Source organism: Emys orbicularis, chromosome 5 (assembly GCF_028017835.1).
Source record: "Emys orbicularis isolate rEmyOrb1 chromosome 5, rEmyOrb1.hap1, whole genome shotgun sequence".
In the NCBI taxonomy this organism is placed as follows: domain Eukaryota; kingdom Metazoa; phylum Chordata; order Testudines; family Emydidae; genus Emys; species Emys orbicularis.
Genome location: NC_088687.1, coordinates 100,919,634 through 100,934,872, shown reverse-complemented (window position 1 = coordinate 100,934,872; position 15,239 = coordinate 100,919,634). Strand labels below are relative to the sequence as shown.

At 38.8% G+C, this 15,239-nt stretch overlaps 1 protein-coding gene across 1 annotated transcript; it reads left to right on the top strand.

Moving 5' to 3' along the window:
- The first annotated feature begins 14,433 nt into the window (after positions 1–14,433).
- RHOH (ras homolog family member H) lies at positions 14,434–15,009 on the top strand. Its single transcript, XM_065405628.1, has one exon. It carries the CDS (start codon positions 14,434–14,436, stop codon positions 15,007–15,009), a length of 576 nt encoding a protein of 191 aa, XP_065261700.1.
- Positions 15,010–15,239: the final 230 nt, after the last annotated feature.

The following is a 15,239-nucleotide window of genomic DNA, read 5'->3' as shown; positions in this document are numbered from 1 at the left end:
GACAGCAGAGAGTCGATCTCTTGGGTAGATAGGACTAAACCATAGTCCTTTAAAGGCCTAAATGAACATTTTGCATTACACCCAGAAGCAAACCGGAAACCAATAGAACTAGAGATGTAATGAGCTCCCTGTGGCCAATCTTGCAAAGCAAGAGATCTGCTGTATCTGCACTAGTGGAACCTTCTGACTGGTCTTTCCTGGTAGTCCCATGTATAGTGTGCAATATGGTAACCAATCTAAAGGTCACAAAGGCATGTGAGACCAAGACATTAGCCTCTCTCTCACTTCATGGATCTAGAGCCGGTTGTAATTTTTCATTGACAACGTGGTTAGCTGAAAAATGGCCTTTGAAAATGAAATATTTCTTTTGTTGCAAAAAGTTAATGTTTTTTATAGTTAAAAATAATGAAAACATTAAGTAAAAGTTTGTTGCAATTTTTTGTTTACCATTAAATTAAAACCTTCAATAACCTTTTCAGTAATGTTTTTCGTTAAAAAGAATTTGTGGAAAAAATGAATGAAAATCATGAACAATTTCTAAAACACTAAAAATGGGTCTGTTTCAAACACTTAAGAATGAGTTTTTCACAAAAGTAAGTTTTTAATTTTTTGACTAGCTCCAGCTGGATCTTTTAAAACAGTGGTTTTCAAAAATCACCATGCCATAACCCCATAACCCCATAAAAAAATCAGAAAATAGTTTGGGGACCCTTTTCCCACCTAGTTATAAAGAAAGGGAGAGTGGCTGTTACCTTGTCAAACTCACCATTGAGAACATATTTTAAAATATTGCGCCAATATCGCTATGTATTGGAAACATACAACAAATTTGAGGCCCATGACTTGCCATCACCCCTTTCACATAAAATTAAACATATTTTCCTATATATTTAGCATAATTTAATTGTGCTTAATTTCTAATGTTCACTGAAAAACCAGAAGACTCCCCAACACACAAATGAGCTCTGATCTGTGTTGAGAGGAGAATAATATGGAGCCAAAGGCTCTGGTTATGCAGCTGCTAAGTATGAACAATGGGAATCACTTGTACAAAGCGGCTGCATAATCAGGTCTAAAATGTATCTCTCACCAGAGAAAGGAAGGGCAACTGAGAGATTCTGCTCTCAGTTATATCAGAATATCCCTATTGATGTTAATGTGACTGCACCAATGGAACTAAGAGCAGAATTTCACCAAAGATTTTATCTGTTTGTATGTGCAAAAGAAAAAAGGGATAAGCAGGGGCATAAATTATCACATTAGGTTACCTTTCCTAATTACTTATGTCTTCATATATATAGACAAACATACCTTTTGCACAAGGGACCCTATTTTGCCCTCCGATACTTCTGTCCAACCCCCACAGGAGTCAATGGCAGTTGTAAATTCATATGTGATGCGAGTGGAATTGAACTCAAGATACATATTTTTATTCACATGGGTCAGTAAAATAGGCAGATCAAACGTTTAAAAATGTTAAAAACCAAACATTGATGCTGTTGTTGGTTTTGGGAGTTTCCCAAAGGGGCACCACTGATGACACACCGTCTGGGAAAGACCCGACATACATGGGAAGGGAAAGAACACCTTCTCTTCCAGCAGAGGCCAGAATGAATATTGTGGTTAATGGTAGTGCACGATACTGTTTTCAGTGCACACATGTTTGCAAGGTTGAAAATTAATCTAAAATAGTTGAAATTCACCCAATTTGAGCTAGTGGTAACATTTGTTGATTTCTTTACTCCTCACAAGTGATATTGATTTGATTTTCAAGGTTACCCGTGTCTACTTAAAATAAGGCTGATTCGCTTCATGCAACCAGGGCCGTAGTTAGTTAAAGATTTTTTTTTTTTGTCTTTCATATCCATGGGCTTTGAAAAGTCCTGAAATCTTTCACTTTAATAGGAAAGGCAAATGTTTTCCCTTCTGATGAAAGTCAGTTTGGGGATAAGCAGAAGTATAGATAAATTGCACTTTGTATTTTTCCATTTACAATGGTTATGCTTAAAAACTTGTCAAAAACTGGAAAGTTTTAAGTGTGGCCATTATATCAAATTACTTCCAACAGTGTATGGTATACTGAATAATTTATAGTGTCTTCTTTTAACCACATTTGTATTTTTGATTTCCTCTTTTTACAAAGGCATGTTATAAAATAAATTAAACAAAAGCTTTTCAAGATGGGACGTTTCATTATTATCAAACTAAAACCAGATTTGAAAATTCACTTATGTTTCAATAAGGCTTTAATACTGAATGTGAGGTTGTTATAAAACTTCCAGATGGGCTTGGACCAAGCCCCCTGAGTCAAATAAACCAAATTTTGCAAATGTTGGTATAAAAAGTCCAAAATGTGGCATTCCGCCATATTGCCAATAAAAATGTCTTTTTCATATAAATGGCTGATTTCGTGCAAAATGTGCTAAGACTTTGCCAATAAAGAAAAACTTTAAAAAGTTCCTGACCACCCTCAGAGAACAGAAATACTTTGCCAGAGTGTACCCCGGTATGTACTATGTATTATCCATTCACTAGATGAAAAAAGACATTCCAGCTATAAGAATCTAAAGTGAAGTCTGACAAAACTGTACTGGGGGATGAGAAAAGAAGGGGTCTATATAAAGTATCTATTTTTGGTAGTGGAGAGAAGTTGGAAAATCCACTCTTGAGGGTTTTTTCTTCTTCTGAAACTATTCCATATGGTCCAATGCTGCTTGTAATATTACACATTTTATATAAAAGTGATAGGATGTTAAGGTTGCACAGAAATCAGAGAGCGCCAATAAAGCAGGCGTTCTCAGGCCAAATTCCGCAAAGACTTACACCACGGATTGCACAGCGTATACATCAATGTAAATCTGACCCTCTATATACAACAGGTGCTACTTCAAAAATAAATTAAATGAATACGAGCATGACAGCTTGTTAAGGCTGGGACACTCCCTTTTTTTTGGTCATAACTGCAGCCCTGACCCTGAAATAAGATCCATGCTCACAGGCGCCTGCACCCAGCTGGAGAACCATTGACTTCATTGTAACTCCGTGTGAGCAGGAAAGGGGACTTCAGTGCCATTTATACGTACTTTTGTATTCAATTTCTTTTGTTAAAATAAAGCATTCCTAGGGAAGCTATGAATGTGGGAAAGGAGCCTTTCCAGTGTATTCCATAAATATGCTTTTACACCAATTTTATAACTGCACCGTATAAAGTACATGAAGACTGGATAATGGAATAGACCTTGCAAGGTAGCCACATATAAATTAAATACAAAAAAGTGTAAAACAAATTAAAGGGTTAAATAGGTTAAACTACCAAATGCAGGAATAATTATTATAACCTTCCATCCACAAAGTGCTTTATAAAGTGATTTGCTAACTAGGTACAGACATATTGCCACAAAAAAACTGTAATTGATAGTTAGGTTCGAAAGGGGGATACCACTTACTACAGCTAACATCTAACTAAAGATTTTATACCTTCCTACCATACACACAGGACAGAAACTGTGGACATTGGCAATTCTGGAAATACACGGTTAAAGTATGTAGTCAGTTCCTTACTACCTTGACATAATTAATCATTCATCATTCACCACCTCACCAAATTTCTACAGCTCACTCAATTTTACCTTTGCCCCATTAGAAATCAACACATAACTTCAGACATGAAATACAGGAAAATATTTTTTCTCTAACTAATAAATGTTCACCATAATGTAGCAATAACACAATATCCTGAATTGTTCACTATGAAATACAACATACGTTATTTGTTACACAAAACAGTTACAAATTCAACATAGAATATCTTGTTCACACATCCTCATACTTGGAACAACAGCACCAAATCCCTCCACCGCACCTAACACTTCCATGAAACATTCCAATTCTGTGCTTGCATTATTAATTTTCTTCTCCCTAAGCACATCCCCCTGTAATAAAGCACATACAAATATTACATAACATACTGAACACAGAGAGTCTGCTCCTACTCCCGCTGAAGTCAGAAGAAGTAGGGCTGGGCTTTGAGATCCTACCATTTAAAAAACCTATAATGTGCACTTTGTAAGGAACATACACGCCCCTAATTTAGCAACCTACACCTTTGTTCAATTAAACAATGAAACAATGGGGGCAAAGCTAAAGTTTGAGTGGATAAATGAAAGTAGTTGCAGTACGAGTGGATGGCCAGTTATTACTACCCAGCAGGGGGGAATTGGCTGGACAGCTTACAGATGCATTTTCAGACTTTTTAACATTTGGAGGTTTTTATATGTATATGACAGGGAGGTATACAAATCTATATTTTGGTGTTAACTGTAGTATTATAATTTATTATTTTTATTATAGTAGTGTCTAAGCCTTCCCCACCCCCCTCAGTCAAGGACAAAGGCCCCATTTTGATAGTTACTGTATAAACAAGTAACAGGAAGACAGTCCCTCCCCAAGTGATCAAAGCTCACTGAAATCAATGGAAAGACTCCCATGGACTGGAATGAGCTTTGGACAATGTACAAAGACACTAACATCCTTTTAACCTCAACTATCTTTAACTAAAGATTTTTTGTGTGAGGATTTCCAGATTTTTAAGTTTTTGTATTTTGTTTTAGATTATATAGTTATAGGATTTAAATATAAATGCATGCATAGACACATACAATAGAGGATAGAAACATTGTAATTATTTGAATATAAATATTAGTATGTACACATAGAATAGAAATGTAATTACATGTAAGTGACTGTGTAATTTATTTATGTCCGTTTGTCTCCATTCATTTGCGTATATAAAAATCTATTATCTCCTCATCAATATATATATATTTGCATGTGTATGAGTGTATTTATATATAGGTGTGTGTATTTGTGTTTTAGTAAACATGAATGTATAGATTCATAATTGAATTGTTCATGTTTTTTAAATATATGCTGATTGATTTGTGCATATAGCTATATACTTACCCAGGTAAGGTTGGCAAATAGTGCCATATTCTGAATAAAGGTATATATTAATTTTATACACAGATTTGTATCCATTGTGTGTGCATGAGGGATGGACACTCTATGTACATTGTACTTCCTAATGGGTGTTAATCACTCTTTAGATATCCAATAAATGATTAAAAATTCAAACAAAAACAGTGAAAGACACCAGACTTTGTGATAAGACCTATCTGTAGAGAAATCAATACCTGAAATTCAATAAAACAAAAAACGATAGAAGGATTTTAAAGAGTTAAACCGCTAAAAATGTTTTTACCAAATAGTATATAAATATTTACATAATATATATGTTACCATAGATATGTCTTTTCTGATTTACCTCATACTTCAAGAAAAAAGTTCTGTGTGTTTAAAGTAGGATGTGTAATCATGAGAAATTTGAAGTGGTTTGGGGTCCAGTGCTGCAAACCCTTATACATGTGAATAACTTCACACACAAACAGTGCAATTGAAGTCAGTGAGACTGTTTGCATGCCTAAATGGTTACAAGATCGGACCTTTGGTTTGATTATACTGAAGTTAGGCATGGCCTTAGGACTGGAACCTAGGTCATTTTTAATTATGGAAAGATGTCTCTTCATAATATGTACATGTAATAGGAATATAATGTGAGTGTGTTTATATAAGTTTAAGTATGTTGTGTGTGTGTGTGCGCATATCTATAACTAGATGCACACACAGAAGTAGCTGTATTTCATTGGTGGATACACATACACTAATGGGGGCCATTAAGTGTCTTAGATAGATAAATATGGGTGTATGTGTGTAGAATACCACCTCCCAATATGTATATGCATATCCACCACTGAAATGTAGCCACATCTGATGTAAAAAATTTGAATTATTTAACAGCATAGAACAAAAAGGTGTTACAGCTGAGGATGGGAAACAAAGGCTATTTTATCCAATATACAGTGTACCAGAACAATTTTACATGGCACAACGGATGAAGTTCACCCCTATTCAGGTAACCAGAAAAAGGCCTGGAGTACTTGCCACAAGTACTCCTGTTCTTTTTGCTGATACAGACTAACACGGCTTCTACTCTGAAACCAGTAAAAGGCCTGTGCATCGCTCTCTTAGGGCGTGACCCGATGTTCCCTTTCCATTGACTTCAAAGGATATTGGATCAGGGACTTGTACTGGCCCCCCGTAAAGGGTGAATTTCACCTCCAGGAATTAACCTCATATGAATTTGGGGAGTACACAGGGGTTAGTGTTGAAAATCAGTCATTTACTGTTGTGTCTTGGGCACCCAAATAGTGAGTTATCTGACATTTCGTACTATACTCCATACCTAATGAGAATGAGGTGGTTTAAGGATCCACCTGATCCATGCCTTGATTATCAGAGGTACTCAGCACTCATAGTTCTCATTGACTTCACTTCAGGAACCCTAAATAGATAGGCATAGATGGCAGTTGCAAGGTCTAAATTCTTAAAACTACAATTAATCATAAACTAGCAATTGATCATAATTCTGGCAATTATGCACTAACAACACTACACTAGCAGTAACATAAATATAACAGACATTTAAAAAACCTTACCAATGAAATTACTATAGTCTGCCAACCGCACCCTTCTCCCTGCTCCTGCTCAGACAGGAAGAAAGAGGGACCTTGTAGTCTGCCCTGCAAATTAACAAATTGAACAAAGGCTGTTATGGACCAAGTGAGAGAAGAGAGTTGCAAAGGTGCGGGGGCCTAATGGAAAACCCTCAGGCAGTATCCCCTTCACCCCCACCTTCTCTTTCGTACCAATGGTGCCATAGCTCAAATGCTTCCACAGACTGCAACTGTGGTGCTGTTTTATGAGGAGAGAGGTTGTCTTATGTCTACACTACAGCTGGAAGATGTAGTCCCCAGCGTAGGTAAACAGACTCACACTAGCTCAGCTCAAAGTAGCACCTAAAATAGCAGAGTGGACATTGCGGCACTGGCGGCATCTTGAGCTAGCCGCCTGAGCTTGGACTCAGGAAGTTGGGTGGGCTTGGACTGGGGTGACTAGCTAAGTCACCACCCGCGCTGGAGAGTTCACACTGCTATTTTTAGGTGATAGCTCAAGCTGAGTCTGTTTACCTGTGCTGGAAATTACGCTTGCCAGATGCAGTATAGACATACCCATAGATAGGTAGGTCATTCAGGTTTTACAGGTCAAAAGCAACATCTTAAAATCAAACTACAAACTAATAGGCCATTAGTGCAAATAATAGAGCATTGGTTTAACACAGTGATACTCAGACCTCAGTAGTTCAGGAGTCAAATTAGTGATCAACAATAGTGATCAAATTAGTGATCAACATTACCCAAAAGAGCCATATTAGTGAATGTATTGTTTCATTTACTATAATACTGTATATTCATATTTAAACAGTATGACTGGGGAAATATTTAGATTTTATATATATATATATATATCAGCAAAATGACTGACCAAGTATTATTATTTTATCAACTACAATTGGTTACTAACATAGTAAAAGCATCCTGATTGGTTAATAACTTAGATTGGTTAATAATTAAATCACACAGTGGTTTAATATCATGCGCTGCAAAGAGCCGCAGGAGGCACATTAAAGAGCCACTTGCGGTTCGTGAACCTCAGTCTGAGTATCACTAGTTTAACATTTTCATGAAAAGAAACCCTCCCTAGCAAGTGGGGTCCTGGATTCTGCACCAGTTGCAGTTTCCAGATGGATTTAATATGTACCCCATACATTGCAATATTCTAACATTGGGGTGACAGAGGCATAGATGGCAGTTGCAAGGTCTGTATCTGAAAGAAACAGGCACTACCTTAGGGCCCTGTGGAGATGAAAACAAACTGATCCAAACTGTAGCAGCTACTTGACCTTCTAATACCAGCTGGGAGTCTAACCAGATCCCCAGACTGTGAACCTGATCTACAAATGGCAGACCCACATCCTCAATCAAAGGGGACAGTATTATTCCTGACATATCTTCTGGTTGCTTCCCTCAACCAATCAGCCAGCTAGCCCTCATCCATTTCCCAGTCTCCTCCAGACACTGAGTACAGCAAACCACCGTTTTGGCTGTATCAGTTGAGATGGAGATATATAGCTGTATGTGATAAGCAGACATTTCCACTGCTATGCTATTTCCTCACTAGCCCTCTTAAGAGCCTCATATATGTGTAAAACAAGAGGGGTTACAGATATAGTTATACATATGGCATACAATTTGAATGTACAACAATTATAATACACATATGAGAGAGAATAGGACAGGAGAAGACCTAGAGACCATATTTTGGGCCATTATCTTCTCTCTGTGGTGGAACACCCACTGATGCCAATGGGAGTTACGTGCATGGGCAAAAGGATAGGGCATGGATTGAAATATTATGCAACAAATTTAAATCGTGTACAGCATTTGGAAGTCTTTTTCAGCGTGGGCACTTCTCAACAGCCTTTCCCTGCAACAACTCTCATTAACAGTTGTCTATGCAGTGTTAAAGCCCATGATATAACCATTTCAGATACTGGTAGTTATGGGAATTACAGTAAATTCCAATTGCAGGAGTAGTTGCAGGTAATGATGATAATACTTAGCATATGCATTGTATTTAATCTTCAAAACACTTTAGCTGGCCAACCACACTAGTATGTGTTAAAGGCCTTGTCTATACTACTCTTTGTACACGTTAACTAACCAAATCCTAGTTTAGAGAAGGCCGGAATCATTTTCAAAGTACCCAGAAGGCATTCTGCGCCAAAATATGAAAAATTCTGCACCAAAAAATTAAAAATTCTGTGCACAGTATTTTAAAATTCTGCACATTTTATTTGTCAAATAAACGTGGAGGCTCCAGCATGGCACTGGGGCACACAGGCCACTGGCTGCACAGAAGTGGGAGATCACTGTGCAGCTCCCCCACTGGGAAACGGACTCAGTGGTGAGGCTGCACCCAACCCTGACACAGCACAAGGACCTGACACAGTGCAAGGAGTGTGGGGGAGTGAGACTCAGTGGGAGTGTCTGGGTATGAGGGGTCTGGATGCACGGTTGTTGGGTGGATGGGGGAGCAGCTCCCTGTACAGGGATCCCTCCCACTGCAGCTGAGGAGCGATGGGTGCAGGAAGCAGGGAGAGGGGGGATTTGCAGAGCTTCCTGCAGTTGGGGAAGAAATATGGGTGTGGGTCTGACCCGGCCCTGGATGCCGTGCAAGGGAAGAGGAAGTCCTGTCCTCCCCAGCCTAGCCAGGACTAGCGGCTGAGCCTGCTACAGGATAGGAGCCACCAGATGGGTCTTTCCCAGTCCCGCCCCCTGCCTCACAGTGATTTACCTCTCTGCCGGCTGCCCTGGGCACCTGAAACATACTGGTGGAGAGGGTCACATGACCACTCTTGTGGCTTCCCTTTGCTTCCCTGTCAAAAAGTCATTTTTCTGTGGGGAAGCAAAGAAATCCACAGGGGACATAAATTCTGCACATTTACAGTGGTGCAGAATTCCCCCCAGGAGTATCAAAGATAGGATTAGAATGTAGGAGTTCCTGATGCCTCTTTCTGAGTTCAGGGATGTGTTTTCATTTAGATGTTTGACCACACTTGATGACATTCTATGCTTTAAACTAGAAGCCAGCATTTTTTCTAGTGAAATTGAAAAACAGTCTCATTTAGTTCAGCAGATAAACCTGCCTCATTAAGCTATAAATGTTCCTGAATCAATTTGTGGCTGGAATTGTTTCCTCACAAGTAAAGCTAGTTCTTCATGTGATATATACTCACTCAGGCCCTGATCCTGCAATGAGCTATGTCATCAGGCCACTGCTCCCATGTGGAGCCCACTGCAGGATCGGGGCCCTGGTTACTTTCCTGTACTACTCACAAACTACATCAGGCTTTGCAGTGTTTAAGTATTTTTCCAAGAAGTCACTTATGCATTAGTCTTTCTTCTTATTTTTTTTTGTAACCGTTACAGATTATAAACTGTTCAGTATATGTGGTAAAATTAATCATTGGAGGGCCCGATTCTGCAACCACACAAACGAATCTTGTGCCTTTACTTGCATCAAGTACTGACTACTGATGTGAGCAAAGGTACTCAAACGCATGTGTACAGGATGAGGCCCAGGGCAACTGCTGTTCCTACACAAGGGTGGTGAGTCTTAGATACCATCAATCAGATACGGCTTGATTATGTCAAATGGCCTCAGTCTCCCATTGAGTGTGATGGAGGCACAGTGTGCCAGCAGGAGCTCTAGGATGCATTGTGCATGGAGCAAGCAGACTCTGGAACTCCTGGGAGCATGGATACTGCCCTATTCCGGGAGAAGGAGCAGCATCTGCTCCTCTCTGTGCCCAGCTAGCTCCACTGCTCTGTATGCAGAGGTGTAAGGCTGTGGCTTTACTCTCCTTAGTGTTGCCAGAGTTTACATACAATCCTGGAAGTCTCTGAGCTCAGAGACTCCCATGTGATTAACCTTCTCATGGGTGGTGAATGGAAGGAGGGGTTTCTTTTGCCTTCTCCCTACAATGTGAACGCATGCAGGTACTGGACACTATTTGGCCTTTAGTTTAGTAGATGACATGATTCAGTTGTGGTATCAGTGCGTATCAGTGATTGAGATGGGGCGGGGGGAGAGACAGGAAGAAGCAAAATCCTGGCCCCATTGAAATTAATGGGAATTTTGCCATCAACTTCGTTGGATGCAGGATTCTGTAGGTTTCCATTATATCCTATTGCAATCCATCCTTGCTTGCTTGTTTTTTTTAATATTTCTTTAATTTAGAGTTTTTCCCCAATATTTTACCTTTGGGGGTTGGGGAGGGGGGAATTTTTCAAAAGCACAAAGTGCATTTAGGCACCCAGCTCCTCTTGAAAGGCAATGCAAAGGGAGTACCTATCTCCTATTTGGGCCTTGGGAAATCTCCCTACTGATATTTTAAATTTTTACTCACTTTCTGTCTTTTTCTTTAAAATTATATGCAAAACATCTACGTCTGCATTAAGGTTGATCACACAGAAGTTAGGAAATTCAGATTTAATTTCCCTTAGCAACCTTTATTCTTCCCCGTCAGCAGGCATTTCTAATAGGGTCTTTTATTTGGTGATCACACAGAACTGGGCAATGTGATATATTATTTGGCACGTTCTATAATACAATGCAGTGGAAAGGAACTGCAATATTTTTTTCTAGCCTTGCAGGTGCTTATGCAGTGTGTTGTGTTGCCACTTTTGCTCTTAAACCAAGGTTTAGTACTGTCCCTCCAACAGGACTTTTTAAAGGACATCAAGTATGTATTCTTCATTTAGGTTTAAACTGACTTGTATAGCTTTAGCTTTACTTGTGCAGTGTTTTCTTTACTGCTTACATTGAATTTTAATACTCTTTTTACAGTAAGACTTTGTTGGTGAGATGAACTGTGCATGCTTGATGTATGCTTAAATTGCATCTTTTCTTGTAAACTTTCATGGATGTAGGTGGAATTTTGCAATACTGCACATATGTTGTGAGATCATGTCATTTAAGACCCTACTGTTTTGCACAGATAGTTGGCAATTACAGTGAAAGTTGTTTGAGAATTTTACATCTGACATTTTTGGCTTTTGTCTAATTAAAATCCCAAATCTAATATGCATTTATTTAGTGCGTATAACATATGGTAGAATGAAAACTGCAGCTGATAGCAAAAATAAAGCCAGATCTAGATCAGGGTAGAGGTCCCTCGGCCCTTGGACACACCCACTCAAGAGGAATCAGAAAATGGCCCTTACTGGGTTCCTTTTAGTTTCATTTATCTATGGATTGTAGTTTGACCCCCTTTACTTTAAAAATAGCCATATGCTTTTGTGACAGGACTTGTCAGTACTGGTAAGTATGTGTCAGTACTAGTCAGTGTGTATCAGTACTAGTACATGTAATAGCAGGCTCATTAGTCTGTTTTTACTATATTAGCAATCATTCTATTTTATTTTCAAAATATCCAAAGCAATAGAATCAGATTAAGGGCAAATTGTATGCCATCGCTATGTGTCTGTCGGTCTCATTTTTTAGTTTAGAGAAAACCAAAAAGCATCTTGAATTGCTAACTTCTATTTTTTCCCTCTCAAATACATTAAAAATAACCAGACTAATAGGACTGAAAATGAATTAAAGAAATTTGTGCTGTGGAGAGTAGTTCTTTTATGCTGAATTTTAATAGGGGAGCAAATGGTTATGTCTGAGTTATAAGCCACTGGAATACAGGGCTTTATCATGGTAACATTGATACAATTTTCAAGTATAGAAGCACTCCAATAAACATGCTTAAATAATTGAACAGCACATCCAGTGTGTGCTTTTCAAGTATTATATTTTTTAAAAATCTAGTTTGATTTATTTGGAATTCTCTTCTCTGAGTGAAATCTATTCCATGAGGGGGTTAAACTTTTACAGGTTACTACTCATAGTTTTAAAAGTAAATTATACACCAGGCACTCTGTGGCATCAAACAAACGTGAGAGGATTTCTTCATTCATGCTCTTGTTCATTTCCTGACACACAGGAGGGCACCTGGGTGTGATTCAGTCTTTATCTGAATTCTCAGAATCCATCGTGTAAGGGTTGGAAACGGACATTGTGTTTGCAAACCAGGAAATACCGGCTGTGGCAATGACTCTCTTCTAAATACCAGTAACAAGAAATCAGTATGAAAATTGAGGGTTTGAAGCAGCATTTATAAAATAAAATACTCCCTTGAGTACAAGTCAGATTGCTTGTATGTTTATCTTCTTTCGGTTGGCTCATGTGGCAGAAGACATGCCCAGGCTGTAGGCAATCCCACAGGAGGTTGGACACTGCCTGATTATAAAATAGAAGCAGTGAATTGCACTGTCAATGCTAGTTAAATGCATTGCAAGTCCAACTGATGCTTTGGTTTTTTTTCTTTGTGAAATCAGTTGAAGCACTAAATATACTAGAAATGTATAGCTAGGAAAGCAGAATGCTGGGATAGTTGAAACTAGAGTTGGCTATTGTAAACTACAGAGCATTCTTCTGCACTTTATGGTGAGGTGATAATTTTTGTCTGTACAAATAAACTCCAGAACTGTCTCCCCTCTTAACAATAGAAGGGGATGGAATGGAAATCAATTATTTAAGTGAAAAATACACATTAGAGGGACATTGTCAATTTAGCAATTAAACTCCTATTTTAAAGCTACTATTATTATTCAGAACATCTAAGACTAGAAAGAGAAGAAGGGAAAGTTATTTTTCTTTAGTTTTTCAGTTACTGAATTTGACAACATTTAGTGTATAGTCAGTTTCACTGTTTCCCCTGTACAATCAGACAATTAGTTTCCCCCTGTTGTTTGTGTGAATCTTTCGCAGAGCAATTGGGGAAGAGAGAAACATTTACAAAAATAGGAAAATGTGATTGTAAAACCTTAAATACTGGCAAGGGTCTCAAGAGCAGGTGTAACGCTTGAAACTACTTTAACTCAGTTTTAAAACTATCTAAATTTTGAATTGATTTCATACTGTTAACAAAATATAACCATTGGGAAGGGGAATATATTTATTTGGTTTGCTTTTCTGGCCTGTTTTTTTAAAGAGATTTGCAACAAAGAGATTTTAAGCATTTCCCCCCCCTCCAGTAGCTACTGCACCATTTGTAAAACTAAAAGGGTTCTCGTCACACAAGATTTATATCTAAAGACTTTCCCCCCGCTTCATTGTTATCTGAGAGGTTGCATGTTGTCTTTGATTGTTGAATTACTTAAATAATCAAATAAATTAGTGTGTACTTTTTTTCATGTACTGCATTTGAAGAGCATTGCTGGAGAGGGTGCGTAAATTTTCAAAACTGCCTAAAAGGCCTAACTCGCATGTTCAAAAGTGACTTAGATGCTTAGGAGCCTTAGTCTCATTGAAAGTCAGTGGGACTTAGGTTCCTAAATTACTTAGGCATTTTTTAAAATCTTACCCCATTTGCTGAGTGAGAAACCTGAGTGGTATCTAATATAACAAATGGTTGGACTAGAGAAAGATGATTATTGCCCTAGAAAGATATTTTTTTACATTAATTGGTGCTACCTGTGTGGCTTGAGGGAATGATATTAATACTTGCATTAGAACAGTATTTGTAACTGCCCAAATTGATGTCCAGAGAAATTTACAATAAATGATGCATTTTCACTGGATTATAACAAAGATGGTATATAAATGTTACATTTTATTTTTTCTCTTTCAGGAATCTCGTTTTACTCACTGAAGCATTCACTGATAGCATCACACAGTTGTGTGGGAGAGAAGGGGATTTTGTACTGAAGTGAAACTCTCGGGTCTTGAGAAGTTAAAGAATCTGGATGAATTCCTACTGAATGGAGATTATTTCAAAAGGTCCCTGAGAACTCTCTTTCTCTCTACGGCTCCTGCTCTTGCTGAGTTGAAACATTGCGTTTTGAGGTGGAATTTGAGAAAATGCTGGATTCAATCAAGTGCGTGCTGGTGGGAGATACCGCTGTGGGGAAAACATCACTCTTGGTACGTTTCACCTCTGAGACTTTTCCCGATACCTACAAGCCCACAGTGTATGAAAACACAGGGGTGGATGTCTTCATGGATGGTGTCCAGATTAGCCTAGGCCTTTGGGACACAGCAGGCAGTGATGCCTTCAAAGGCATCCGCCCCATCTCATACCAACAGGCTGACGTGGTGTTAATGTGCTACTCAGTGGCCAACCACAACTCCTTTTTAAACCTGAGGAATAAATGGATTGGTGAGATCAGAAGCCATTTGCCTCGAATCCCCATTTTAGTGGTGGCCACTCAAACTGACCAGCGGGAAACAGGACCCCATCACTTATCCTGCATCAGCTCAGTTGATGGGAAGCGGTTGGCCCGGGAGGTCCGAGCTAAAGGCTACTTGGAGTGCTCTGCTCTCAGCAACAGGGGAGTGCAGCAGGTATTTGAGTATGCAGTCCGGACTGCAGTCAATCAAGCCCGAAAACAGAAGAGAAGGAAACTCTTCTCCGTTAACGAGTGCAGGATCTTTTGAAGTCCCTTTATTACTCTATTAGCCGCATTACTACTTCCCTTGCACAGAAGTACATCAGCATAGAAAATGGAAGGTGAGCCAAGGAAGGACATCTGGTAGGATCACCATGCTAGTGTTCCTGATGGGCCAGATGTACTTGCTACCTGACTTGGCTTTTCCCTTTCCATGAATAATGCCTTTGAACATGAAAAGTGCAGCTAACTCTCCTTTCTCCACAAAACTGTAAATGA

What these genes read in the sequence shown, in the direction of transcription:
- RHOH (XM_065405628.1), top strand. Translation starts at nt 14,434, where the DNA reads ATGCTGGATTCAATCAAGTGCGTGCTGGTGGGAGATACCGCTGTGGGG.